Source organism: Halichoerus grypus, chromosome 11, assembly GCF_964656455.1.
Source record: "Halichoerus grypus chromosome 11, mHalGry1.hap1.1, whole genome shotgun sequence".
Classification (NCBI taxonomy): Eukaryota; Metazoa; Chordata; class Mammalia; order Carnivora; family Phocidae; genus Halichoerus; species Halichoerus grypus.
Window position 1 is genome coordinate 6,223,719 of NC_135722.1, and position 27,047 is coordinate 6,250,765.

General features: G+C 59.5%; 3 protein-coding genes and 1 non-coding gene across 13 annotated transcripts; 3 read left to right on the plus strand and 1 right to left on the minus strand.

The window, feature by feature from the left end:
* Nucleotides 1-2,846: 2,846 nt before the first annotated feature.
* On the minus strand, nucleotides 2,847-2,928 carry TRNAS-GCU (transfer RNA serine (anticodon GCU)). Its single transcript has one exon. It is a non-coding gene; the product is annotated as a tRNA-Ser (tRNA).
* Nucleotides 2,929-3,381: 453 nt separating this feature from the next.
* Nucleotides 3,382-5,661, plus strand: B4GAT1 (beta-1,4-glucuronyltransferase 1). The gene is made up of 2 exons (XM_036121528.2): nucleotides 3,382-4,559; nucleotides 4,802-5,661. Exons 1-2 carry the CDS (start codon nucleotides 3,504-3,506, stop codon nucleotides 4,991-4,993), a joined length of 1,248 nt encoding a protein of 415 aa, XP_035977421.2. The 5' UTR covers nucleotides 3,382-3,503; the 3' UTR covers nucleotides 4,994-5,661.
* Nucleotides 5,662-5,775: 114 nt separating this feature from the next.
* On the plus strand, nucleotides 5,776-13,096 carry BRMS1 (BRMS1 transcriptional repressor and anoikis regulator). 5 transcript variants are annotated; one of them, XM_036121530.2, is made up of 10 exons: nucleotides 5,797-6,061; nucleotides 8,622-8,767; nucleotides 8,843-8,933; nucleotides 9,081-9,208; nucleotides 9,405-9,484; nucleotides 9,613-9,676; nucleotides 10,234-10,326; nucleotides 11,461-11,525; nucleotides 12,179-12,218; nucleotides 12,554-13,096. In XM_036121530.2, exons 2-10 carry the CDS (start codon nucleotides 8,629-8,631, stop codon nucleotides 12,559-12,561), a joined length of 708 nt encoding a protein of 235 aa, XP_035977423.1. In that variant the 5' UTR covers nucleotides 5,797-6,061; nucleotides 8,622-8,628; the 3' UTR covers nucleotides 12,562-13,096. The 5 variants fall into 5 exon arrangements, with proteins under 5 accessions (XP_077913889.1, XP_077913886.1, XP_035977423.1 ...); XM_036121529.2 differs by having other exon boundaries at nucleotides 5,815-6,061; nucleotides 9,580-9,676; XM_078057763.1 differs by lacking the exons at nucleotides 10,234-10,326; nucleotides 11,461-11,525; nucleotides 12,179-12,218; nucleotides 12,554-13,096 and adding an exon at nucleotides 9,787-10,213 and having other exon boundaries at nucleotides 5,776-6,061.
* A 903-nt stretch (nucleotides 13,097-13,999) lies between these two features.
* On the plus strand, nucleotides 14,000-20,043 carry RIN1 (Ras and Rab interactor 1). 6 transcript variants are annotated; one of them, XM_036121521.2, is made up of 10 exons: nucleotides 14,000-14,213; nucleotides 14,354-14,534; nucleotides 14,641-14,755; nucleotides 14,853-14,925; nucleotides 15,072-15,163; nucleotides 15,286-16,023; nucleotides 16,231-16,536; nucleotides 16,821-16,952; nucleotides 17,094-17,245; nucleotides 18,173-20,043. In XM_036121521.2, the coding sequence occupies exons 1-10, from the start codon at nucleotides 14,128-14,130 to the stop codon at nucleotides 18,644-18,646; spliced, it is 2,349 nt and encodes a 782-aa protein (XP_035977414.1). In that variant the 5' UTR covers nucleotides 14,000-14,127; the 3' UTR covers nucleotides 18,647-20,043. The 6 variants fall into 6 exon arrangements, with proteins under 6 accessions (XP_035977414.1, XP_035977418.1, XP_035977415.1 ...); XM_036121525.2 differs by having other exon boundaries at nucleotides 15,675-15,905; XM_036121522.2 differs by lacking the exon at nucleotides 16,821-16,952.
* Nucleotides 20,044-27,047: the final 7,004 nt, after the last annotated feature.

A 27,047-nucleotide genomic window follows, 5' to 3' on the forward strand; every position in this document is an offset into this window, starting at 1 on the left:
AATATAGATGTAAAAATCTCAACAAAATGCTAGCAAACGGAACCCAGCAGCTCATTAAAGGGATTATGTACCACGACTAAGCGGGATCTACTCCAGAATGCAGTGGTTCAACATACAGAAAACAATTAATGTAATACACCACATTAATAGAATGAAGGGGAAAAGCCACATGGTCATCCCCACTGATGCAGAAAAAACATCTGACAAAACCCAGCACCATTTCAAGATAAAAACACCCAACAAGCAAGGAATAGATGGGAATTTCCTCAACCTGATTACGCACATTTATGAAAAATCCACGACTAATGTCATATTCGATGATGAAAGACTGACAACCTCTCCCTAAGATCAGGAAAGGGCCCACTTTTACCATTTCATCTGCTCAACTTTGCACTGCAAGTCCTAACTATAGCAATTTGGCAAGAAAGAGAAATAAAAGGCATCCAAATTGGAAAGGAAGAAGCAAAACCATCTATATTCACAGATAATATAATACATACACATACAGAAAAAAAAAATCCTAAAGAATACACACACATACACACACACAGAGCTAATAAATTCAGCAGAATTGGAGGATTCAAGATCAACATACAAAATTCAGTTGTATTTCTATACACACAATTCTGACACCAATTCTGATGTGTGGGTTTTCCCCCCACACCAAGCAACCCTCTGACACCACCTGAGTGTCCTCCAACGCAACTCAATTCTGACACCATCTACCTGGAGACAGCACCAGGTCCCACATCTTCCTGGCTCAGTCCCACAAGACGGCCCCCCTTCAGATATCTGTGCTCCTGACCGAAGGGCTATACATCAGAGGTTCAGCAGCCCCCTCACTGGATTCTATTAATTTGCGACAGCAAATCACAGCACTCAGGGAACGATTTTACTCGCTGGATTACAGATTTAGTACAAAAAGATATAAATCAGGAATGGCCAGGTAGAAGAGATGCAGAGGGTAAGGTATGTGGAAAGCAGACCCCTTATTAATGGTTTTCAACTCTGGTCTTTTTTTTTTTTTAATTTTATTTATTTATTTGACAGAGAGAGAGAGAATGGGCACAAGCAGGGGGGAACAGCAGGCAGAGGGAGAGGGAGAAGAAGGCGGAGAAGAAGGCTCTCCGCCGAGCAGAGAGAGCCTAATGTGGCGCTTGATCCCAGGACCCCCCAGGATCATGACCCAAAGGCAGATGCTTAACTAAATGAGTCACCCAAGTGCCCCCAACTCTGGTCTTTGAATCTCTTATGCTCCACTCCATCCCAGCCAGTGTCGCTCCCCAGCCAGGCCCTTCTGCACAAATAGCAGGCAGGACCTTCCATGTAGCTTTCCTTGATCTTGACACCTCGGTGAGGCCATCACTACTTTCCAGTCTCCCCTCAAGCTACGACCACTGGGGACACTTCGGAAGCTTCTTATTCACTCATCAACAAACACACACTGATGCCAGCTACGTGGCTAGCGCTGTAGTGTGTGGGAGGCAGAAGACGCTGCGAGCAGGTGCCTGGGCAGACCGAGGGAGGTATCGTGTGAGTGCTGCAGATGAGACTCAGGTGCCCAGGGGCCAGGGGGAACAGGGAAGGGGTAGTGTTGAAACCTTGGCCAAGAGAAAACTATTTGCAAAGGGTGAGCTACTCTTTATGTTCCGGCCAATTGTCACCCTGCGGAAACGCAGGCCTGGCATTGCCAGATCTCTCAGAATTTAAAAGTTGGAAATGTGGATTTTATGTGAAATCTCCTGATTCACCAAAGCCAACAACTAACGTGATTCAAAATTGTTATTTTCAACACTGAGCAAGTCAAAGAGGACCCTGATAGCACCCAAACTGACATCTGCACCTGCAGTTTGCCAGGACTGTGCTAAAAGGGTTTTCACATACTTTTCTCCTCTCACCCAGCACAGGTCACCAGTGAAAACCTTCAAGGACAGCACCTGTCAAGTCTCCTACAAGGCTTCATCCCCCGTGCCTAACACAGCCCCCCGCGCAGAGCAGTGCTCAGTATGTGGTATTGCTGGGGCTGCAGAATATAGGTCCCCTGGTCACTCTTCAATTCAACAACCTTGACTTCCTGGGGCACCTGGGTGGCTCAGTCGCTTAAGCATCTGCCTTTGGTTCAGGTCATGATCCCAGGGACCTGGGATTGAGCCCCTCCGTGGGCTCCCTGCTTAGTGGGGAGTCTGCTTCTCCCTCTGTCCCTCCCCCCTCCTTGTGCTCTCTCTCTCTCTTAAAAAACAAAACAAAACTGCTTTAAAACAAACAAACAAACAAACAGAACAACCTTGGCTTCCTACAGCCTATGAAGATGAGGGCAAAACTTGTCCTAGCAATTGGAAGCTCTGCCCCAAACCACCTTCCCAAGATTCACAGAGCTCAAATAGTTATCACATATAACTGATTTAGCTGTCGAAGTAGCTGCCTTTCCCCACAGCCTCTCTTCTTCTAAAGTGCCCATGGATCAATTATTCCACAAGCACTTATTAAGCGCTTTCTGTATACGTTGGCTGGTGTTAGAATATTCTAGACCTCCTGCTTAAATGTGTATGTGTGTATGTTGGGGGGTAGGGGGTGGGGGGATGGACAGAAGGTCTCCCCCTGGGAGAACTGCTAGGGGGAGGGGAATCAGTGGGCTGAATAGAGTAATGATTTCTGTGATCAAACATCACAGCACTACCAAATCCCACCACTTCCTGAGGGGGCTTCTCTAATTACCGCAGGTAATATATTGGCTCCGCATTTGGCATCAGCCAGAATTCCAATTCGGTTCTTCTACGTGCCACTGAGCCGGGGCCCTCTTCCGGGAGGCAGAAAAGTACACCCCCTCACCTCGTGTAAAACACGACCGACGAGGATGGGATTCGAACCCACGCGTGCAAAGCACAATGGATTAGCAGTCCATCGCCTTAACCACTCGGCCACCTCGTCCCACGTAAAACACCCCTTTCCATATGCCCTTATCTCTCATCTCATCCGCACCTTCTGGCGCCCCCCCCCCCCATCCATTCTTCAGTGTGACTTTCACAGGACCTGACCGAGGGAGAGACAGCGGAAAGAAAGGGACTTTTTGTGTTCCTCCCCGCCCTCCGCAGCCGCGAACCCGCGCCATCCTTCACCAAGCTGCAACCAGAGTTCTGCCACGGTTTCCCCTCCCTAAGACGGGGGCGAGCGCGCGGGTGTTTCAGAACGCGCCTGGTCCAGGGGGTCGCACACCGATCGGGAAGGAGGGGTGCGTGTACCCCTGGGAACACGGCAGGCGCGGCCGCGGGCGCTTTCGGGGTTTGCAGAGCGCGGCACGGCGGCGCATGCAGTAGCTCCTCCTCGCGCGCAGGGGGCGAGCTGGCGCGCCCCAAGGCCAGCTCGGGCGGGGAAGCTGCGCTGGGCTCGGCTCGCCTCGGCTCGCTTCGGCTGCGCTCGGCAGGCTGCAGTAAATCCGGGCTTGCGGCGGCTGGCAAGGGCTGCGGCCCGGTGGTCCCTGCTGCGCGCTCGGAGCCCCGAGAGCCATGCAGATGTCCTACGCCATCCGGTGCGCCTTCTACCAGCTGCTTCTGGCCGCGCTAATGCTGGTGGCGATGCTGCAGCTGCTCTACCTGTCGCTGCTGTCCGGGCTACACGGGCAGGAGGAGCAAGACCAGTATTTCGAGTTCTTTCCCCCGTCCCCGCGGTCCGTGGACCAGGTCAAGGCGCAGCTCCGCACCGCTCTGGCCTCTGGAGGCGTCCTGGACGCCAGTGGCGACTACCGCGTCTACAGGGGCCTACTGAAGACCACCATGGACCCCAATGACGTGATCCTGGCCACGCACGCCAGCGTGGACAACCTGCTGCACCTGTCGGGCCTGTTGGAGCGCTGGGAGGGCCCGCTCTCCGTGTCGGTGTTCGCGGCCACCAAGGAGGAGGCGCAGCTAGCCACGGTGCTGACCTACGCGCTGAGCAGCCACTGCCCCGATATGCGCGCCAGGGTCGCCATGCACCTTGTGTGCCCCTCGCGCTATGAGGCCGCTGTGCCCGATCCCCGGGAGCCGGGGGAGTTTGCCCTGCTGCGGTCCTGCCAGGAGGTCTTTGACAAGCTAGCCAGGGTGGCCCAGCCCGGGATCAATTATGCGCTGGGCACCAATGTCTCCTATCCCAATAATCTGCTGAGGAATCTGGCTCGTGAGGGGGCCAACTATGCCCTGGTAATCGACGTGGACATGGTGCCCAGCGAGGGGCTGTGGAGGGGCCTGCGGGAAATGCTGGATCAGAGCAAGCAGTGGGCAGGCACAGCACTGGTGGTGCCTGCCTTTGAGATCCGCCGAGCCCGCCGTATGCCCACGAACAAGAACGAGCTGTTGCAGCTCTACCAAGTGGGCGAGGTGCGGCCCTTCTATTATGGGCTGTGCACACCCTGCCAGGCGCCCACCAACTACTCCCGCTGGGTCAACCTGCCAGAAGAGAGCTTGCTGAGGCCTGCCTATGTGGTGCCCTGGCAGGACCCCTGGGAACCATTCTACGTGGCCGGAGGCAAGGTGCCCACTTTCGACGAGCGCTTTCGCCAGTACGGCTTCAATCGCATCAGCCAGGTGCCCAGGGAGAGGGCATGGGAAATGGGGCAGGAGGAGTGGTGGGCTCTGGGAGCTATGAGTGGTCCTGGATAGAAAGGAGGCAATGAGGCAGGACAGTCATAGTTCCCGAAGTGGTTGGATGGTGTGGAAGATCCAAGATGCTTCCAGAGGAGTGGGGATGCTGGAGAGAGGCTTTAGGGATGTCAGTCTCGGCCCTAGCAGTCTCATCCAACTTCACTGACCTGTCTCTCCTCCAACAGGCCTGTGAGCTGCACGTGGCAGGATTTGATTTCGAGGTGCTGAACGAAGGTTTCCTGGTTCATAAGGGCTTCAAGGAAGCTTTGAAGTTCCATCCCCAAAAGGAGGCCGAAAATCAGCACAATAAGATCCTTTACCGCCAGTTCAAACAGGAGTTGAAGGCCAAGTACCCCGACTCCCCTCGTCACTGCTGAGCCCTTCCCTCCCCTAGTCAGAGAAGTCTCAGCCTCTTCCCTCCTTAGGCCGTCCCTCAGGCCTGACAGGGGTAAGAAATGTCACTCCACTTTACAGTGGTAGCTGTGGTGTTGGAACACTGGACTTGAATATGGGGTGCTGGGATCAAGTCCTAGCTTTACCACAAACTAGCTGTGTGGCCTTGAGCAAATCCCATTTCCTCTCTGAGCCTCAGTTATCCCGTCTGTAAAAAGGGAGGTGAAAATACCTACCTCACAGAACTGTTGGGAGGCTCAGATGAGATGCTGTATGTGAACACATTCTGTAAGCTTCGTACAAATGTGAAGTATTATTAATATTATTACAGTATTATTGTTGTTATTATTATTAACAATCTGGGGTGGGTGGGCAGTAGGAGAGCGAAAAGTATGAACGGGGCAGGACTGAGAAGTCGGAGTACTTAACAAAATGGGACTTTTTGGAAAGAAGTCAGGTGAAGGCGTTGAATTTAGTTCTTAGCTTTTGGGCAGAAGCCTAAACTTCCTGGTTCTTCCAGGCCTCCGCCCTCGGGAGCTTTGGAGAAAGGAAGGGTCTGCAGATTCTCTGCCAGATCTGTGTCCTCAAATAGGTTGGGCCGGGTTATTTGCCTACCAACGACCATGTGTAAATAAATGAGTGTTCACACCTACAGCTGGCTCCATGACTCTCCTGAACCTGGCGGGCAGGGGGTGGGGTCGTGGCTTCTTCCCTTGAACACGAGGGACGGGGGGACGGGGGAAAGGAGGTAGCTGCGGCCCAAAGGGAGCGACCGCACAGCAAGGAAACCACTAGGGTCTTTTCCACCAGCGGAAGGCCTGCGTGAATTTCGGCCGGTTGCTATGGAGACCGACCCCGCGGTATCCCAGCATGCCTCGCCCCAACTGTCCAATTGTGCTCTCCACCACGGGCGCCTCCTGATAACGTATGCGGAAGTGCGGCGGGCCCCGCCTCCCGGAGTAGAGGGACGGGCGCGACGTTTCCGGGAGCCCGGCAGACGCGGGCACCTCTCAGGGAGTTTCAGACGTCAACTCGGAGGCCCCCACCCCGCGGTGCGTAACGCTCCTCAGGGCACCTGGTTCGGCGTCTCTGGCCAGTCGGCCGGAGCTGGCCCAGTGAGGGCCGAAGCGGAGACTTAACCGGCCGGACGCGTGCGGCGCCGCGGGGCCCCTGCTGGCCGCCGAAGAGCCGGCGACTCCCCCCCGCCCGCGGCGCCGGCGCAGACGCGAGTGGAACGGGGCGGGAGGGTCCTGGCGCGTAGCGCTGCGCAGGGGTCTGGATTGGCTTTCTCGAGGGAGAAGAATCGGCCTTCCGTAGAGGTCTGCCCTCGAAATGCTGACTTTCTAAAAATATAAATTGCTTGTGTACAGCGCCTTACAATTTCCTTTTCCATCTTTTACTCCTTGCGATCTTTACAACACTCAGAGTAGCGGTGGTTATCCTCTTTTTGCGCCCGGGGTAAGGAGGGGAGGTTGTGATTTAATTTTGCTCACTCAGTAGAATCAGAGACAGCTGGAGACAAAAGTAAATATATATATATATAACAATGAAGAGGAATTGCAAATTTTGGGAACTGCAGGAACTCGGGCTTGAGAATGGAAAAGATGAGGCTGGTTTGGAGAACTGAGGTTTTCAGGTCAGATTCAGATCATTTATGAAATCCTTGAGGAATGCGACTAAGCTGCGCCGTGAGCCAGTTATTTTACACAACTCGAATTGTGTCAAGGAAAGTTAACAGAATACTTTGGATTTGCAACCACTACAGGGTCCTGGGGTACCCTGGAAGGTACCAGGAAGTAAAAGCCTGCCTGAAAAAGTGTGCTTTGTTTAGTTTGTATTTGCACAGCCACCAGTCGTGAAGTTAAGTACTGTGCTGGGTGAGTGAGGGCATCCCTGCCCTGGTGAGGCTTACAGCCTGCTTGGACAGACAGATGTGAAGATGGGCAAATAGAGAGGAGATGTAAACAGTAGGGCTTCCTGGAGAGAGTGGTGTCTACACTGATCTAAAGACTACAGAACCGTGCCCAGAGAAGTTGGAAGAACATCACAGTGAAATCAAAGCCTCCAGGAGGCGGAAAGATTAACTGTTGGGAGGACCGTTTAGTCTTCCTCTTAATTGATCTCTTGGCAGCATTTGGCACTGTCACCATCCTTCCTTCTGAAATTTTTTCTCCCCACGACTGAGTTTCTCTTCCTCTGCCTCTTGCTAATTTCCTTCTCCTTTGCAGGGCTTTCATCACCTGCCCCTTTGGTGGCCCTGGGAGTTCCATCATGGACCTCTTCTCACTCCACACATTCTGCCTTGCTGGTTGCACCCTCTCCCAAGGCCTGAAGAACTCTATATGACGATGACCAGATCCCTGCAGCCCAGATTTCTCTCTGAGGCTTAGACTCATGTGCCCCCACCCCTGCTCCTTCTCTCATTTTGGAGTGTGTGCACATGCTATTCACTCTGCTTGGAATGTTCCCTCCCTGGCCACCTCAGCTCATCTGTCTGAGCCCTCCATGCTGCTGCTGCGGCAAGGATCTTTCTCTGTAAGCCCTCACTGTTGGAGCAATCTCCGGGTTCCAGTTAGATGCCTCTCCCATATGCCCCCCCACCCTTCTTAACCCTTCTCACACCACAGTACGGTCTGCTTCTCTGCCTCTCTCTCCCAGGAAGCTGTAAACTCCTTGAGGTCAGAGACTGTCTGCCCCCTCATGCCCAGTCTCTAGTGTCTGATGGTATCTGGCATATATTAGGTCTTTAATAAATCTTAGATGAGTAAATAAAAGAAGGAATGACTAATAGTGTTTATTGTTGCCAAGAAGTCAACTAAGAGAAGTACTAAAGAATACTGGCATTGGGCACCAGGAGGTCGTCTAACGCCACACGATTCATGTCAGCCGAGGGCAATCATAGAGAAATGGAATGGAACACCTGGGAGGTGAAAGAATAGGAACAGCCAGAGCCTTGAAAAGTGTCACTGTGAGGTGGGAAATGGGGAGTGGTTTAGTGGAATAGGGTGAGGTTTTGTGTTTCTGCTATATCTAAATGGGGGACAATACCTGAACACATCTGAAGTTTCCTGGGCAGGAGCTGTCAAGAGGGAGGGTTGGAGAAACAGTGGAGAAGGGGGTACTGGTAGCATGAGGCTCCAGAGAAAGCAGAAGAACACGGGCGTTGACCTGGAGCACAGCGAGACAACAAGAGCATTGCCGAGTGTTTTCAGGAAGAGAAGTGGAGGGCCTTCCAGGTGGAAGGATCAACAGGAAGGGGTGGAGAGGAGGAAGGAATGGTGTACTTAAGGACTGACCGTTAGATGGTAGGGTGAAGGCGCTGGCCCAGTACTTCAGTCTGTGCAGGGCCTTAAATGCCCCATTCACAAGTGTGCGCCCAGTCCCAGAGGCAGTGGGGGAGCCCATCCTTGCTGTTTCCCATCTTACAGACCGTCGCCTTGGCCAGCATTCCCCAGATCGGGATCACCAGCAATGTCCCAGGACGGGAGCATTTCCATGGCTCCCAGGCCTCTGGGAGATGCGCAGACAGGGCCTGGTTTGACTCCCCGCATGGCCACTTTCCTGCTCGGAACTGAGGACAATGATAAGTGATGGCTCCCCTCCTTCTCCCAGAGCCCAGATGCCCGTCCAGCCTCCAAGCAAAGACACAGAAGAGATGGAAGCAGAGGGCGATTCGGCTGCCGAGATGAATGGGGAGGAGGAAGAGAGTGAGGAGGAGCGGAGCGGCAGCCAGACTGAGTCAGAGGAGGAGAGCTCGGGTGAGCCCCCCACATGGCGCACGCGGGTGCCCGGCCGCTCCTCCTCAGCCAGCGCTGACTGGCCTCTTGTCCCAGAGATGGACGATGAGGACTATGAGCGGCGTCGCAGTGAGTGCGTCAACGAGATGCTGGACCTGGAGAAGCAGTTCTCGGAGCTAAAGGAGAAGTGAGCATGGGGCGTCTAGGGCCGGGTCTCCCGGCACCCGGGGTGAGGAGGCGGCCGGCCTGGTGCGGGGCAGGGGTGGCCAAGGGTTGGGGAGCGCCGGGCGCTCGGCCACGTGTTTGATAGGCACACACGCCTTTTCCCTCCCAGGTTGTTCAGGGAACGGCTGAGTCAGCTGAGGGTGCGGCTGGAGGAAGTGGGGGCTGAGAGAGCACCTGAGTACACAGAGCCTCTGGGGGGGCTGCAGCGGAGCCTCAAGATCCGCATTCAGGTGGCAGGTCTGTGGGCTGTCCTGTGCTCTAGGGCAGCCCCCAGGCCACCTACCTCTTCCTCTGCCAGAGCCCCTGGCTCTCTGCTCCCTGCTTTTCTCATCCCTGCCCTGACCGGCCCTGCTCCTGGCTCCCCCTTTTGGACACCTGGGTCCCTGGCCAAGCAGGGCTTCCCATCTCCCTCCCCCCCCCCCAATCACTGTAGGGATCTACAAGGGCTTCTGTCTGGACGTGATCCGGAACAAGTACGAGTGTGAGCTGCAGGGAGCCAAACAGCACCTGGAGGTGAATGTGACTGGGTGCTGGGGCGGGGGGCGGGGGGATGGCGAGCGGAAGTGGCTTGTCCCCGCCGCCCCGCTGAGCGGCTCCGCCCCTTCCAGAGTGAGAAGCTGCTGCTCTACGACACCCTGCAGGGGGAGCTGCAGGAGCGGATCCAGAGGCTGGAGGAGGACCGCCAGAGCCTGGACATCAGCTCTGGTGAGGCTGCCCTAGGTGCCGCTCTCCCCGTGCGCACCCCGTCTGCTGCTCTGCCTGCCCGGGGAGCATGTCGGGGAGCCCACTTCATGGGGTCACTGTGGGGCCCACAGGGAGCCAGGCACAGAAAGGACCCAGCCCAGGACCTGGCGCGCAGTGGAGGCTCGGCAAGAATGGGTCCCCCTGCCCTCCTCGGCCCCCGCTCTCTTTCCAGAACAGGAGGTGCCATTCTGACACCCCCACACCTACAACAGCCACAGCCCCCTCTGTGTCCACAGCGCCTGTGTTCGTAGGGGGTCCTAGGGAGGCCCACTGGCCACTAAACAGATGAAGAAACCGGGCTGACAAAAGTACAGGGACCCCTCCCCCAGGCTCGCACAACCATGCCATCCGGCAGGGCCTCAGCTTCCACGCCCCCGGCCCCCGGGGTGCTCTCCACCGCCCTGGGAGGGAGAGGAGGGGGAAGGGCTGGCCCGGCTCCTGTGAGGGACACAGCTGCAAGGGCGGGGTGTCCTGGGAGGGTCAGCACCTTGATCCTGACTCTGGCTTTGGGGGCACAGAGTGGTGGGATGACAAACTGCACGCCAGAAGCAGCGCAAAGACCTGGGACTCCCTGCCAGCCAGCAAGAGGAAGAAGGCTCCTCTCGTTTCTGGTATCCTTCCACCCAGGGCAGCCTGAACCGGGCAGGACATCAGGGTTAAGGGAGGCGGGGGTGGAGAGGGACATGGAAGGCGGAGTCATGCTAGACACATTAGGCAAATCCAACTGTCGGGAATTTTCTGTGAGGCCCTGGGTCTCTGCTGGGCCGTGTGGACCATAGAGAAATAGAAGTGTCCACTCAGTGACTCCCCCTAACTTGCTGAGCGAAGTCTTCTTCGAGGCTCTTCTGACTTTCCCACAACATCCCCGACAGGTCCTAGACTTTCCTACCACCACCCCCTCCTCCGCCTGCTCTCACTTTCCACCCTCTTCTTGGAAAGCTGGCTGCCTGTCTGTGCCTGGGCAGGGCTTGTCTCACATGGTACCTCCTCTGTGAAGCCTCTCCTGGTTTCTCCCCAATGGCAGTGCCTTCTCTCTCCTCTGCACCCCTGTGGCCTAAACTGGGGCACCCACATCCCATACTGTAGTTGCCCCCTGCCCCACCTTAGGCGTGAGCCCCTTCAGCTCAGGGCCTGCTGAGCCCTCATCCCTCCTGGCAGCGCCCAGCACAGACTGGAACGGAATCCACACGCCCTCCACCCCCACCCCCGGGTACTCTGTGGCCATCAGACTCTCAGGACACTGGCCACCTAGTGATGGCAGTCGGGTCAGGCAGGGAGGGAGGTGTCTGGGCTGCGAGGACATGAGGGGTGAATGGGAGGCGAGGGCATGGAGACATCAGGTACAGAGCCCAGGAAGACAGAGCAGATGGTCCCCGGAGGGGAGTAGGAGACCAAAGGAGGGTTGTCTCCAGGATGGAAGAGACTGAAATCTGTGTGTAGAAGGGGCCAGATGAAGGGACAGGAAGGGGACAGGGAGTAGAGGGAGCAAGGTCCCTGAGTGGGTGGGCTGGGTTTTCACCTCCTGACCTTTACACTGGAGGGGGGGAGGGGGAGCCGAGGGGAGGTAGGGGTGAGGCTCAGTATCCCCCACGGACTCATGGAGAGGCCACAGGCCCTGCCCCAAGAACCTGGGAGCCAAGAGGGAGGAGACAGAACCTGAGCTCTAACCTGGGTCCTCAGCCCCCTCCCCGCTGTGACACCTGTCCCCTCCACCGGGCTTCCTGCTTCCTTGACGCCCACTGCAGGTCCTTACATCGTGTACATGCTGCAGGAGATCGACATCCTGGAGGACTGGACGGCTATCAAAAAGGTGGGGCCAGGGCCCTGCTTCCCTCGTGCAGGTCCCCATCCCTGACACCAGCTTTGGTCTCTGTGGGCTCACCACGCCTGGGCTTCCTGAGGGCCTGGGAGCTCTGCTCAGCCCACAGCACCTCCGGCCTTTAGCCCAGGTTCCCTGGCATTGCCCTTTTCTTAGAGAGGAAGAGAATGTGTTTGAGTGTGCAAGTGGTGCGGGGGGCGGGGTGCAGAGGGAGAGAGAGAATCCCAAGTAGGGGTCACTCCTAGCACAGAGCCTAATGTGGGGCTCGATCTCATGACCCTGAGATCTTGACCTGAGCAGAAATCAAGAGTCAGATGCTTAACCTACTGAGCCACCCAGGCGCTGGCCTGAGGCTTCCCTGCAGGAGGGTCCTTTTAATCTGTGTCAGCCCCTTCCTCCTTCCAGGGCAGGTTTTGATGGGATGGGAGGGAGGGAAGGCAGCTGTTCTGGGCTGGGCTGGGCTGGCCTGGTGTCTGTCAGGGGACCACATCCGAGCTTTGCCTAGAAAGGGTCTTATTCCCCTCCCCATCTCCACGCTGCACTGACCCAACAGCGCCCCCACCCCAGAGAAACTGATGTGGAGGAGGGTACTTGCCAAGCTGGAGGCAGGCTCTCAAGGGGGGTTTTTCTTCTTACCCACCCAGGCCAGGGCAGCTGTGTCCCCTCAGAAGAGAAAAGCAGATGGTAAGAACCACGGGAGTTGTTCTGCCTCCTGCCACCCCCTCCCCCAGCCCAGCGTCCTGGAAAAGAGCCCAGAAAGAGGCAGTGGTTATGTCAGATCAGTGGCCCCAGTTAGAATGGTTTGGGGAGTGGGAGCCGCCGGGGTGGGGTAGGGAAGCTCTAGGTCGATGGGGCTGGGGGATGAAGCTCCCTGCACCCGGGACTGGTCAGGGAGGGCTGGAATGCTGGGCCCTCGTAGAGCTGCCCTGGGCCAGCCTGAGGCTGTTCCTCTCAGCCCCCCATAGGCAGTGGTGTTCCCCTCTGGGTTCAGCTTTTCACCTGCAATGCATCTTCCTTAGGACCATGACCATCCTGTTCAGAGCCAAGGGGCCCCTCGGGGCAGCTGTCAGCAAAGCCAGGATTCGCATTTTCCTGCTGTGGGAAGGCAGACTGACAAGCCCCTCGGGGTCTGTCCAGCCAGCTCCCCGGTGCTGCTGCTGGACCTTCCCCTCCAGCCGTCACTGGTCCGGACCCTTCTGCCCTCCTCGGGGGCCTGCACAGCTGTGGCCCAGAGCTGCCCTAGCCAGGCAAGACTGTCTCCTCCATCCCCAGTGAGCGCACCACCTCCCCCTCCCAAAGGGCAGCCTCCTTGGTGCCCTCCTAGACAAAGAAGATGTGGCTCGTCTTAAGCCAAAGCAACATCCTTCCTGCTGTCCTTGGACCAGTTGCTGAGCCAGTGAGCTGGGCCCCAATCTGTGGGAACTCTGAGCCAGACATTATATTTTGGGGGCCTGTCTCTCCTGGCTGTTGTTGGAGATGAGAAGGCAGGCTCCCCGGGTCTTCTCAAGGAGTTCTTGGTGTCTCCCAGATTGCAGGGACTGGAATTAAAATCTCTCCTGGGACTCTGGCGTGACCTGTGTGTGTCTGATTTACCTTGCAAGAGAATCAGGGCTCCCTGGGGGAGTGCCTGAGTCAGGCGGGCTCTCCTGGAGTCCCTGGTACGTCCCCTCACTACCGGGCAGGAGCCAACCTACTCTGAGTTGGGGTATCGGGAGGGGCAGGGGGGACTCGCCCACCACACCTCCCAGAGGTGGGGGAGTGAGCCCTGGCTGACCAAGGGCTCCTGAGCCAAGTCTGAAGCAACACGTGGCACAGGCAGACCATGTGTCCTGGGGTGGGGAAGGCAGCTGTGTGCTCCGGGCTGGGAGACTGGGTCACGTCTGCACCTGCCCCAGTCCCTTGGCGGATTGGTAAGGCAGGCTGGCAGGGCCTGTGTGCGTAGGCGGCAGCTGGCAGCACCCTGTGTGCTGACGACCTCACAACCAAACCCCCCCCGCCGTTTAGCGCCGCGTGTTAGAACCACCCCCAGAACCTCAGTTAAGCAAAGGGGTTAGTTTCCATGGAGACACAGCATCCTTTCTCCATGGCAACCTGAAATCCCAAAACCCAAGTTAGGCTCAGGACTGAGTCATCTGTGACCGGTAGGGGGTGCTCTCCCACCGGGCTGACCCCAGGGCTATGCACAGATGAGCCATTGACCGCAGACTTAAAGGTGCCCCAAGGGCCAAACTGGGGTCTGTGGGGACCCAGATGGGCCTTGCTTAACCCCCTCCTGCCTGCTTGTGTGGTTTGAGGAGGCCGGTAAGGCTCCGTGATGCACCATGTGGAGGTGGCAGCCCTACAGCTGGGGCTCTAGGAGGGGCGCTTGCACGCACAGGACCCCTGCCCCCTGACGCTGGGCCCAGAACAGAGAGGAAGCGGGCTCGGCCCGGGCTGAGTGGACACACAAGAGTTAACTGGTGGGGCGTGACAGGGCGAACCGCCCTCAGGAAGTGTTACTCACCGCCGGGAATGTGAGCGCTCTTGCCTCGGGGGCTGGATTCCCTTCCTGAGTCCTGGGAGAAACCGGGAGAAACCAAAGGAGCTCCCAGCCATGGAAACCCCTGGGGAGCCGGGAGCTGGACCTCTCGGAGCCCCCAGCCTGTCCAACTTCGCACCTGGGCGCCCGGAGAGAGAAAAGTTAGTGAAGTTGGAAGGGCAGCCTGGTGGGGCGGGGAGGGGTGGCAGAGCAGGGTCCGTCCCAGGGCAGAGGAGGGGGAGAGGGTGAAGCAAGGGTCCCACCCCCTGATGCCCTGCTCAAGTCTGCCGCCCGCCCGCAGGCCGGCCGAGGACCCGCCGTACGACGTGCCAGGGGCCAGTGGGCGGCAGGCGGGCGGGCCCCAGCGGCCTGGGCGCACCGTGAGCCTGCGGGAGCGCTTGCTGCTCACGCGGCCCGTGTGGCTGCAGCTGCGGGCCAACGCGGCGGCCGCACTGCACGTGCTGAGGACCGAGCCCCCGGGGGTGAGTCGTGCCCCTGACCCCAGCACTGGCCGGCGGGGGGCGGTGGGGGGAGAGAGGGAGAGGCCGGACACGGAGGTGCCGAGCCTGCGACCCCTGTCCCTTGCAGACGTTCCTGGTGCGGAAATCTAACACTCGCGGGTGCCAAGCCCTGTGCGTGCGGCTGCCCGAGGCCGGTGGCTCCTCCTTTGTCTCTAGCCACTACATCCAGGAGAGCCCTGGGGGTGAGCGGGACTGGCCTGGGGGGGGAAGGGGCTGGAAGCCGTCAGGGCCGGGCGCAGGGGTGTTTCCCAGAGAACAACCGCCCTTCCCATCTCTCAGGCGTCTCCTTGGAGGGCTCAGAGCTCATGTTCCCAGACCTGGTCCAGCTCATCTGCGCCTACTGCCATACCCGGTGAGCCTGGCCGCAGGGTGGCTGGTGTCCGTTGGTCCCAGCTCCCTGGGACAGTCTGTCCTCCCAACCCCTGCAGGTCCTGTCAGCCCCCAGAGCCCTGAGCATCCCTCACACCCCTGGCTTTCTGTTTCCCTCTCTGGCCTCAGGGACATCCTTCTCCTCCCACTCCAGCTCCCCAGAGCCATCTGCCAGGCAGCCACCCACAAGGAACTCGAAGCCATCTCCCATCTGGGCATTGGTAAGGGCTCTTCTGCTACCCATTGCACAGATGGACAAGCTGAGGCCAAGAAGGAAAGGGAAGGCATACGGGCACATGGCACCCTCCCCAAACCTCCCTGAGGCCCCAATTGGTTTCCCTAGAGTTCTGGAGCTCCTCCCTCAACACCAAGGCTCAGCCGGGCCCATCTGAAGGCCAGCTGCTGCCCCGGCTGAAGCCCCGGTCCCCGCAAGAGCTGGACCAGGGCACAGGAGCCGCCCTGTGCTTCTTCAATCCCCTGTTCCCAGGGGACCTGGGCCCCACCAAGCGGGAGAAATTCAAGAGGAGCTTCAAAGTGCGTGTGTCCACGGAGACCTCCAGTCCTCTGTCACCACCTGCCGTGCCACCTCCCCCAGTCCCCGTGCTGCCAGGTGCAGCCCCCAACCAGACAGAAAGCTTACCCCCTCGCCAGCTTCTGCGAAGGGAGAGCTCAGTGGGGTACCGTGTGCCAGGGGGCGCCAGGCCCAGCCTCCCCCCCCTGCCCTCCCTCCAGGAGGTAGACTGCGGCTCCCCCAGCAGCTCGGAAGAGGAGGGGGTGCCGGGTTCCCGGGGAAGCCCAGCGACCTCCCCCTGCCTGGGCCGCCGGCGGCCCCTGCTTCGGTCCATGAGCGCTGCCTTCTGCTCCCTGCTGGCACCCGAGCGGAAGGTGGGCCGGGCAGCCTCGGCGCTGACGCAGGACCGACACACGGCTGTGGGCCAGCTGGTGCAGGACCTACTGACCCAGGTGCGGGCTGGCCCTGAGCCCCGGGAGCTGCAGGGGGTCCGAGAGGCGCTGAGCCGGGCCCGGGCCATGCTGAGCGCGGAGCTGGGCCCTGAGAAGCTGCTGCCGCCCGAGAGACTGGGTGAGACCCCGGGGCCGGGCTCCACAGGCTCAGCTCACCTCTCCCCTCCCCCGTTAACTCCAGCTCTTCCCGTTCCCTGCCTCTCTCCCGCTCTTCTCCCGTCTCCCCGAGATTCCTCCTCCTCTTCGTCCCTCTCTCTCCCTGACTACACCCCCGTCCCGGGGGCCCCTACTCACGCCCCTGACCCTGCCCGCCTCTCCTCCGCAGAACACATCTTGGAGAAGTCGCTGCATCGCTCCGTGCTCAAGCCTCTCCGGCCTATCCTGGCGGCCCGCCTGCGGCGCCGGCTTTCCGCCAATGGCTCCCTGGGCCGCCTGGCTGAAGGCCTCCGCCTGGCCCGGGCCCAGGGCCCTGGAGCCTTCGGGTCCCACGTGAGCCTGCCCTCCCCCGTGGAGATGGAGCAGGTGCGCCAGAAGCTGCTGCAGCTGCTCCGGGCCTACTCTCCCAGCGCCCAGGTCAAGCGGCTCCTGCAGGCTTGCAAGCTGCTCTACACAGCCCTGAGGACCCACGCGGGTACGCCCCCTCCTGCCCCCCTGCCCAGTCAGAGGCAGGCCCCCCAGAGATTCCAGAATGGCACAGCAGGAGGGGGGGATGGGTCCAACACTCCCATCTCAGAGATGGTGCAGCCGAAGCCCAGAGACTACAGCATCCTCTCCCCAGCCCCTGTCTGTGGTTGCCATAGAGACCACATCACCCCAGGCCCAGCAGGTGGAAGGGAGGGTCACTGAGACACGGAGTGGACACCCGACCCTGGGGCCCCAGAGGAGTCTGAAGCTTCCTCCTCTACCACCCCCCAGGGGAGGGCGCAGGGGCGGACGAGTTCCTCCCGCTGCTAAGCCTTGTCCTGGCCCAGTGCGACCTTCCCGAGCTGCTGCTGGAGGCCGAGTACATGTCGGAGCTGCTGGAGCCCAGCCTGCTCACGGGAGAGGGTGAGGGAGCGCCTCCACGTGCCACCTCCCTGTCTGTGTGGGACTGGGTGCTGAGGCTGCATGGCCCCCAGGAAGTGGTGGGGGGGTGGCCAAGTGTCCCCTACCCCCAGCCTGAGCTGCATTCTTCCCCTTGTGTCCCAGGCGGTTACTACCTGACCAGCCTCTCGGCCAGCCTGGCCCTGCTGAGTGGCCTGGACCAGGCCCACACCCTCCCCCTGAGCCCCTCACAGGAACTACAGCGCTCCCTCAGCCTCTGGGAGCAGCGCCGCCTGCCCGCCACCCACAGCTCCCAGGTAACAGGGCCTCCACGCCAGCCACCCTGAACCGCCCGGCCCCTGGGGCGCGGTGGGGGTGGCGGGGTTCTGGCACCATCCTGCACGGTCCCCTCCTTTTCCTAGTGAGACCTAGCAGGGGAGAGGCCACTCCTACATCACCCTGTCACAGAAGCAGCATCCTGTGTGGACGTCCAGGCCTAGCTTTTCTCGAGAGGGATCCATGTGCTCTAGGGGCTCAGCCCTGCAGCTTGTTAGAAACTCAAATTAGGACCGTTATTACCCCATTTTACAGATGAGGAAACGGAGACATGACATGGAGGGGGAAAGGGACACGGGTGGCAAGCTCAAGCCCCAAATCCTGGCTTCTGGCCCCCAACTGGGGCTCTGCCCTCCCCTGGAGTGAGGCTCCCAGCCCGTGCTCCCCTCACCCTCCTCTCCATCCACTCAAGGGACCCTTCCTAGCCTTGGTTAAGAGTTTAGACCCTGTAGCCAGATGCCGGCTTTAAATCCTGGCTCTGCTACTTTCTATTTCCAGGAGCTTGGGCAAGTCACGTAACCTCTTTGTGCCTCGATATCCTCATCTATAAAATGAGGCAACAGGACTTATCTCCTGGGGTCGATGTGTGGATGAAATGAGTGAATGCAGGACAAGTGCTTAGGGCACGGGGGAAGGTTCCGAGTAGGGTTGTCAGGCTCCGGAGAGCTGCTGGGGCCACCCTTCCTGCCAGCCTGCGGCTCTGACTCACTAGCCAAGGCAGATCTCACCTTTCCTCAGAGCCCCGCTTGCAGCATCCCTTGTCCAAAAAGCTTTTGTCTCTTGGCTGTACCCCTGGATTTATACCACCACACCCTGTCCCTACAAAGCCTACCCTGGGACCTCAAGCTTTGCAGCCAGATATAGACCAGGCAGGACTGAGCTCTTGCTTTGCTTCTCCTCCTACACAGCACCTCCTCCGAGTAGCCTACCAGGACCCCAGCAGTGGCTGCACCTCCAAGACCCTGGCTGTGCCCCCAGGGGCCTCGATTGCCACCCTGAACCAGCTCTGTGCCACCAAATTCCGAGTGACCCAGCCTGACACATTTGGCCTCTTTCTGTACAAGGAGCAGGGCTACCACCGCCTGCCCCCTGGAGCCCTGGCCCACAGGCTCCCCGCAACTGGCTACCTTGTCTATCGCAGGGCGGAGCGGCCTGAGACCCAGGGGGCCTCACCTGGGGCCTCACCAGAGGACAGCAGCGGGGAGCTAGAGGCAGGAGGCAGAGAGGAGGAGAAGAGGGGCGGGGCAGATGGGGACATCCAGGTCAAAGCCGGTCCTGGGGACAGCAGGGGAGAGTCTGAGACCGTTGCGGAGAGGGCCAGGCGGGCCCCTGCTCAGCCAGGGGGGCCAGAGGCTGAGGGAAGCCGGGCAGCAGAGGAGTAGCAGGAAGTGGTCAGAAGGGTCATTTGGGACAGAAAACTCTGAGCCTGCGGGGAAGGCCTTTCAGAGCCGTCAGCCCCACCCCTCGCAGGCTTCCCCACCCCAGGCCGCTCCTGTGTCTGCCACCACCTCCATCTGACCCTTAGCTCTGTGATCACACCTGCAGGGGTCGTGCGTGCCTGGCCTGGCTGCATCTGGAACACTGGAATCAAGTTGAGGGGCTTTGAGGGACCCCAAACCATGGGCTCAGGCCCTTTGCCTCTCTCCCTTCCCTCCCCGCTAGAGGCCAGCCAGCCTTCAGTGCTGAGTGTGCCCAGCAGGGGACAGCCCCAACAGGAGCCCAGCCTCTGGCAGCCCCTCCTGGCTGGGGGCTTCAAGGCTCTGAAAGGCTTCACCTGCTCCTGGGTGTTGGGAGGATTCAGGGAGCCAACGACGACTCAGAGCCCAGGCCAGCCCGTAGCCCAGCTGCAGGACTGGCAGCTCCAGACTTAAGTGTCCTGGAAAGAGAGGGTGCAGTTGCCGCCCTGCCTTCTCCCACAAGTCCCCCAGTTTCTCTGCACTGAAGTCTTCTGGACCTCACAAGAGCTTCTCCGGAGGCTGGGCATGGCTTATTACACACTGAGGTTTGGGAAAGAGACTCCTAAGATACCGATCGCACAGCCGGCCATTGCAGGTTTCCCGCCCAAACCAGGTGTCAGACTCCAACTAAGCGCCCTTTATTCTAAACCACCGATAAATTAACCCTAAGGGCCCTTCAGCCCCAAGGCAGGGCCTAGAGCGGGGATCCAACGGAGCGAAGAAAATGCCAACAAGTACCACAAGGGGGTGCGCGTGGCCCAGGAAGTGGCCAGTGGGTAATTCCGAGGGGCGAGGGCGTCTCCAGGGCTGCAGCGCGGCAGGTGGTCAGAGGCCCTGTGCTCTTGCAGCCACCGGGCAACCTGGGGTCAGTGCGGGGGCCAGCACCGCCGGCCCTCAGCTCCCTTGGAGTCGGGGACCTGGGTGAAGCGAACTCCAGGGGTATCACTCCCTGGGAAGGAACTGTCCCCTGATGGAAGGAGGACCCCAGCCAGTCTCTGGGGCACTCCCTCAGGTGCTGAGCACAAAGGGACATCGGCCCACATGTGACACAGACATGACAACTGGAAGGTAGAAATCCTGGACATTGGGATTTCTGACAGTCCAGAGACAGATACCACCAAATTTGGGGGCAGGGCTCCCAAATGTTTCTCTAGGACCACCAGCAGCTCTTACCTCCCCACTTCCACCCCCAACTCTAAGCTTCTTGCTGGTAGGGAGTCTCCCCTTTTGTATGTCTTTCCTCCCTATCTGTCCCCCCCCCCCTCCAGTGCCTTGCCCAGCACTGGGCACTGCATAGGCACTCAATAAATGCTGTCCCCTGATTGGAGTTTGATAAATAAGAGTGAAGGGCAGTGAGCTGGGGAGCTGGGAGGTTAAGTGGGGGCCTGGGTTCTGGGAACCAAACACAGGATGTCTCAAGTTCAGTTCCAGAGGAAAACCTAGAACGGTTGCCAGGGGTGCTCAGAGAACCCCGGATATGGAGCTGGTCTCACGGGAACTGGGACAGGCAGAGGCTTCTGAGCGCCTTCCCTGGGGGCCTCTGCAAGCCCCTCCTAAGCCCTTGCTGTGCTCAGTCCCAGGTCCAGGCTCCGGGAATTTAGCACCCCCAGTAGTGGCTTCTCGGAGCGCTGCTGGGCCCCGCCTGCTACTCAGCCTTTTGGGTTTTCTTCTCAAGACATTGTGCTTGGTCAGGGGCCAAGGCCAGGTAACTCAGCATGATCGAGGGTCACCATCTGGGGGTGGGGACTCTGAGCGGGGCAGGCAATGATAGGCCCATCTAAGTCTGATCTCACCCCCATTTTACAGATGAGCAAACAGGCTTGCTCAGGGAAAGCGGCTTAGTACAGGGCAAAGAGCTGGGACACCGGGTTCTGTGGAGCTTCGGGATTCTGCCATCCTCCAAAACAGAAGCGCTCATTTACTCATCCTCTCGGGAATAATCGACTGTGTCCGAATGGACCAAGGACCAAGCACCCCCAGCCCCAGCCAGAGGGAAACAGGCGTAATCTGGCAGGAACAGCGCGCCCTGTGCGAGCGTCGGGATTCAGCGCGGCCCCTCCCTCACGCTGCCTCCCACCTTTGGCCTTCTGGAACAGGAAGTCACGCGAGACGTGCCGCGTGACCTCTACCTGTCCTAAGGCCCTCCCGGGGGCCAGACCCAGCAGACACCCCCCAGGCTGGCTTGCCCAGCCGCGCTGCTGCAGAGCCGGACTGCAAGGCCGGCGTTTGGCTCGCAAGCAGCAGCGAGGTCCCTTCCTCGCTTGGAAATGTTGCTCTTATCACCCCCCGAGGCGCCACCGCTCCCTGTGTGAGTTTATGGTCTGTCTTCCCCACTGGGCCAGAGCCAAGTCAGCCTGGTTCGCCTCTAAATCTCGGGGGCCTAGAACAATGCGTGGCCCGGAACTGGCACTTAGTAGATGGAGGTGGAATGACTGATTCGGGAAGACGCAGCCTAAACAATTCCTCCGAGTTCCTGGGGCTGGGGCGGCGCATTCTCCATCGCTGCCGCCAGGGGGCGAGCATGCCCGTTCCCAGGCACATGCCAGGCCCCCTTCTTGAGGGAGGCCACCCGGGGACCCCGGGCACTCGGAGGGCCTGCACCCGGCCTGGTGCCAGGGTGGGGAAGCATCCCCGCAGTGGGGCCCTGGGCTCGTCCTGCGAACGGGAGTCCTGCCAACAGAGGTTGGGAAGGGGAGCCGGGAGCCAGGGCCTGTGGAGTGGCCCGGGGAGAGGGGCCCCGGGAGGGGTGGGGAGAAAGGCAGTCATTGAGACCCACACCACCACCCTCACTCACCGTCAACGCAGAGCATTTAACACCGTGCCATGGTCTCGTGACCCATGTTCGCCCCCCTCCAGTTTAACACACAGAAACATCTGGACTCCTGTTTGCACACAGAATTTGTGACATCCTGTAGGCTACGGTCATGTGCGGAACACCTGGGCACCCCCAGCCTTAACAGGAACACTCAGAGTGTTGGGAACACCTGGAGACTGTTGGCCACTCATGCCCTGCGGGATGGGACATGGTGACACACACACGGGCCCCTCCTCTGAGCCGCACCCTGACAGACATCCCCAGATCTGCAAGCTCACAGACGTTCCCTCAACACCCTCCCTGCCTCTCGGGTTCAGAGTGTGACTCGGTGACACACATCCATGGGGACAGGCTGACACACGTGGTGAGTGATACACAGGGATTCGGCGACAGCTACCCGCGTAGCACCGCCAAACCCCCCACTCAGACACGGTACGTGGGCTTGCTTCTCAGGCTGCACACGCATAGGAAGTATACACACGTGCACACGCACACACGCGCGCGCACACACACGTGCACACGCACGTGCACACACGCACGTGCACACGCACACACACATGCGCATACACGCACATACTTTCATCTTTTTTTTTTTTTTTAAAGGTTTTATTTATTTATTTGACAGAGAGAGACACAGCGAGAGAGGGAACACAAGCAGGGGAAGTGGGAGAGGGAGAAGCAGGCCTCCCGCCGAGCAGGGAGCCCAATGCGGGGCTCGATCCCAGGACCCTGGGATCATGACCTGAGCTGAAGGCAGACGCTTAACCATCTGAGCCACCCAGGCGCCCCATACTTTCATACTTCTGATCATGCAGAAGAGGTCCAAGCCCTGATCCCGACTAATCTCACTCCAGCCCGGGCCTATCCATTCCAGTCCGTGGTGGACCCTGGTGGGGGCTGGAAGTTGCTGAGAAGACCCCCGTGGGGGTTGTGGCAACCCCAGTGGCCAGGAAGGAGGCAGAGGCCGGCAGTACTGGGCGGGGAGGCCTGAGCTCATCAGATTCCAGCCTGAGTGATTCACGGGAAGCGCCTGGGGAGGATCTGGGAGGGTGGGGGTAATGACCCAGGGGCTGGGGCTTTGGGGGCCTGGGTGGGCTTCCGACTAGAAAGGATCTTGGGTCCGGAGCAAGCCTCTAGTCTGGGAGGGGGCTTCCTGAAGGGTGGCCCAGCCTGAGGGGTGTCTGCTGGGTCCGGCCACTGGGAGGGCCTTAGGACAGGAGCTGAGCCCACAGGATGAGACAATCGGCCCCTCCCGCCCTCCCCACCCGGGGCCTGGGCCCCTGACCCCACGCCTTCCCAGCCCCAACAGCTGGGTGTCTTTAGCAGGGGTTAGGCCAAGGGTGGGGGGCAGGGGTGGGGTGACCTTCACGGCCATTTTGGCCCCTTGGGCCCTCAGGCCGGCAGCCGGAGTGGACCCCAGAGGCCCTGAAGGACTGGACCCGGCTGGCCCAGTCAGGGCTCACAGGGTTACAGACCCTCGCTGCCCTGCCAGGAGAGGCCTCTGCCAGAGAGCCGAGAACACACGGCTGTCCCAGCGCCAGGGATGTTTTCCTGCTGAGATGGAGCCCTCTGCTCCTGCCACCTCCTGAGCCCCCTGCCTCCCTGGCTGGGCTGATGCTCAGAGGACCCGGCAGCTCCTTCAGGGTGACAGGAAGAAAGGATGGGGCTGGAGGCAGGACAGGGGTTACAGGAAGTGCCTTTCTTGGAACTCTGCACCAAAATAGCCTGTTCTGTCCCCACTCTAGGTCTCAGTGTCCCACGGGGGAGATAAGTGTCACCAAGGAGACCCTCACCAGGGAGGGGCCTGAGCTGACCTTAATCGGGCTTTGGCTCACCACCCCCTTCCCCTCTCCTACCTCCACTGGCCCCCACCAAGCCTGCCTCAGGCTCCGCTCCACTTTGAAGTCCTAACATAAATATCATGTCTGCTTGGGTTCCCCTTCCTGGCCTGGTCACAGCCCCCAGACCTGGCTCCCACCCCAGCCAGCCCTGGGGGTGCGTGCCGGGGGAGAGGAGGGAGGCCTGGACCACCCAGGGAAGGGGGCGAGCCAGAGACGCTGGAACAGGAATGGGGAGACAGGGGGCAGACACCAGAGGCGGATAGGGAAGATACGGAAGTGGGCAGAGAACAGAGAGACAGACCTGAAAAACCAACAAGGTGACAATCCTGGGGACAGGGGAGGAGACAGAGAGACCCCAGAGAGTGACAGGAGCGCTGTGGACGCCTGACTGCAGAGAGGGAAGAGAGAGGACGAGAAACAGTGCGAGGGACAGTGAGACCCCAGAGATGCCTGGGGCAGCGAGGGGGCAGGAAAAGAAGGGAAAGTTCCAGGGTGCAGGTGGAGACGGGGATGCTGACACTGGGTAGCAGAGGGAAGGACACAGGGGCTAACGGGTTCCCAGCATACAGGATTTGCAGTGCTGAGACCAGGAGAGTCCCCAGCAAACTGGGACAAGTTGGTCACCCTCGGTAGCAGGCTTCTGCCAGATGCCTCAGGGACCACAGAGTCCCCACCCTCACAGCCGAAGAGCAGCAGAGGAAGGACAGGAACAGCAAAGGTCCCAGCTGTCCCCTCCTGGGATCCCCAGACTCAGGTAGTCCCTGCTCTGCCTCCATTCTGTGACCAGGGGCAAAGCCTTGTCCCTCTCTGAGCTGGGAGGACACTGAGCAGAGCGGTGGGGCTGGGCCCTTCTAGCTCTGCGGTGGGCTCCAGGACGGCCATCCTTGTGGGCAGATGTGGCCAGATGTTCAGGCCAGGCATTTGCCAGGAGAGGGACTAGGGCCCCAGCTGTGCCCAGGTTGGGCGATCCAGGGGAGCCCTATGTTTCTCCCCTCACAGCTGTGGGCCTGTGGGGACACACACACATCACCCAGCTGCGTGGACCCTCAGCAATGCCAGCCCCAGGCAAGCACGCACACTCACGTGCACACGGTCGTGTACAGACACCCAGGTACACCCATCAGCACACCCAGGCTCTCTCCGTGGTGGACGCCACCCCCCAGCCCCCTCCAGCTGTCAGAATCCCTTACCCCCAGGGACCAGGCCTGGACACACCCCTTCTCCCCGGGCCCCACCTCCCCCCAAGCCTCTCCCTCCCACCCCGTCCAGTCCCCAGCACCGCCCCCCTTCCCGCGGTCTCTCCCATCCAGAAGCACACAGGGTGCGGCACCAGCACGTGGGGAGGGGAAGGAGGCCAAAATTGCTGCCCTCCCCCCAGACTGCCCTCCCTCCCCACTTCTGCCCTGGGACCTCTCCCACCTCCCCTCCTGCAGCTCCCACCCAAGACCAGGCGCCTCCTGCCCACCAGTTGGCCCTTCCTCCTGACAGCCTGAAGGCTGGGGTGGTTTGGGAAGAATTTAGAAATGGAGGGAGATGGGGGGATGGGGACAAAAGAAAAAGGAGGAAAGGAGGTGATTTGTACACAAAGCAATGTGCTGGCTCAGCAGCAGACTGTGGCAAGGCTCTAGGACGCCTGCCCAGGGGGCGCCCCCCAATCATCCTCAACCCCCCCATCCTGGCTGTTACACTGGGCTCTCTTCAGGCCAGCCCCTCTGCAGGCCGCCTGCACCCCCACCCCCACGGGCCCACACATTGCATCCAAAACCACTGTCTGGCTTGTCCCAGTAGCTGGAAGACAAGGCTCCTTCTGGGAAAGTGGGCTTCTGTTCTCAAGCCCATCTTGAGGTGAGCTCTCACCCTAAGGGCCACGATCAGAGCAGAGAACTCCAGCCTCCTAACCCACACTGGGAGCAGAGCTTGGTGTCCAGAGCTGTCCCCACCCCTGCTAGGAAGACACCATGGCCTCGGGTCCCAACCAAGAAGACAGATTGTGGTACCAAGGAAGCATCACACATGATCCCTGCTAGTGGTAGTCTGAGCCGTCCTGCCCTCCGGGACCGCACTCCTACCGATCCCGAGTCGCATCCTGAGCCCACCATCCATCGTGGTGCGGCTCATTATGAATGAGCACTTCTGCCTGAATCCCTGTGGCCAGCCATGCCTCTCAACGTCTTCTCTTGTCCGCACACGCATACACTTAGCCATCTATCCATCCATCCACTTACTCCTTCCTCCATCCATCCATTATCCGTCTGTCACCCGACCCCTGCATCCGCGCATTCTCCTACCTCACTGCCCTTCCACCCATGTGCACATTCATGCATTCACCCACCTATCCATCCACCCACCCATCATCCAAGCATTTACTGCATCCTTTAGCATCTTCTCTGCGCTAGGAGGGAAGCAAGATGAGTCAGGCTGAATGGGACTGGCAGAAAGAGTAAGACCGCAACCAGCCCCTCTCTGTCCCCTCACCCCCAGATCCCTGATGCCGTGCTGCTGCTTCCCCATCCTGACCAGGGTAGGAAGTTCCTAGGCTACCTCGACTCCATCTCTCCCAACCTGGATGGAAGCAGGGGAATGCTAGGCACCCAGGTGCGGCTCCAAGCCTCATTCTCCACCCACAAAATCCTTAGTTTTGTTGGGGTCAGAGGTGCCCCCGCTCATCTCTACCCCCACCCCCTCCTGGCTCAGCAGTCCCTCTACTTGCAAGTCAGCCCAGCCAGACCATCTGGAATTTGGCCTTTGACCCTCTTCCTCCTGCTTCTCTTGCCTGCCCCCCAACCCCTCACTCCAACTGAGGCTGGAGCCCTGACCTCTGATCTGACCTGCCTACTCGCCAGACGGCTTGCAGCCTCCCCTCAGACGCCCCAGCACGGGCCATTGCCCGAATCATGACTGGGCCCGCCACACCCTTGGATCAGGCTCTGGCCAGCCCCTAAGGAGCCTCCAGAGGCTGCCTCCCCCAGCCCGGCCCGCCCTGCTGCCCGGCTCTCCAGCCAGCTCCCTCCCCTCTCCCAGACTATTGCAACAACCTCCAGTCCCCCCTCCACCCACCACACACCAGCCACAGGGAACTCCCATCATACCTCTTCTCCAGGGCCCCAGCGATGGAGGCCAGTCTTTTAGGGGTAGCTTACTGCCTTCCAAGCCAGGCCTCTACCCCCTTTCTGACATTCCCTCTTCACTATTTACAGTCTCTCCAGACGTCCCTCACTCCAGTGGAGTCCTTTGGATTCTCCAAGGGCATCTTGAGCTCCCCCCTTCAGCACTGTCTAGGCTGTCCGTCTTGCTGCCCTGCCTTCCCCCATCCTCACTTCCCGATGCCATGCCCGGCTCTCAGACAGGGCTCGATGGCTCCTCAGGACACCGCACACAGCAAGAAGAGAGTTGGAACGAAAGTCAGGCAGCCTTGATTCTAGTCCCAGCCCCGCCACAGACTAGCTCGGAGACTCCCTGGGCCTCAGTGTGCCCACCTGCGAAAAGGTTTGCTGATTTCCAGGGATCTCCCAGTTCTGAAATGGTCGGACTGCTGGGGAAGGCTGGGCAGGTGTGGGGAGCAGGTGGGCTTTGGCTCCAGATAGCATCCTGGATTCCCCCAGCATGGCCCTGGGCCAGGTTCTTCATTTATCTGAGTCTTATTCATTCATTCATTTGACAGACCATAGTG

Coding starts and splice junctions, on each gene's coding strand:
- B4GAT1 (XM_036121528.2), top strand. CDS start 3,504: ATGCAGATGTCCTACGCCATCCGGTGCGCCTTCTACCAGCTGCTTCTG. Junction 4,560..4,801: donor GCTTCAATCGCATCAGCCAG/GTGCCCAGGGAG, acceptor CTCCTCCAACAG/GCCTGTGAGCTGCACGTGGC.
- BRMS1 (XM_078057760.1), top strand. CDS start 8,629: ATGCCCGTCCAGCCTCCAAGCAAAGACACAGAAGAGATGGAAGCAGAG. Junction 9,485..9,579: donor GAGCCAAACAGCACCTGGAG/GTGAATGTGACT, acceptor CGCCCCTTCCAG/AGTGAGAAGCTGCTGCTCTA. Junction 9,677..9,786: donor GAGCCTGGACATCAGCTCTG/GTGAGGCTGCCC, acceptor TGGGGCCCACAG/GGAGCCAGGCACAGAAAGGA.
- RIN1 (XM_036121521.2), top strand. CDS start 14,128: ATGGAAACCCCTGGGGAGCCGGGAGCTGGACCTCTCGGAGCCCCCAGC. Junction 16,537..16,820: donor AGCCCTGAGGACCCACGCGG/GTACGCCCCCTC, acceptor ACCACCCCCCAG/GGGAGGGCGCAGGGGCGGAC. Junction 16,953..17,093: donor CAGCCTGCTCACGGGAGAGG/GTGAGGGAGCGC, acceptor CTTGTGTCCCAG/GCGGTTACTACCTGACCAGC.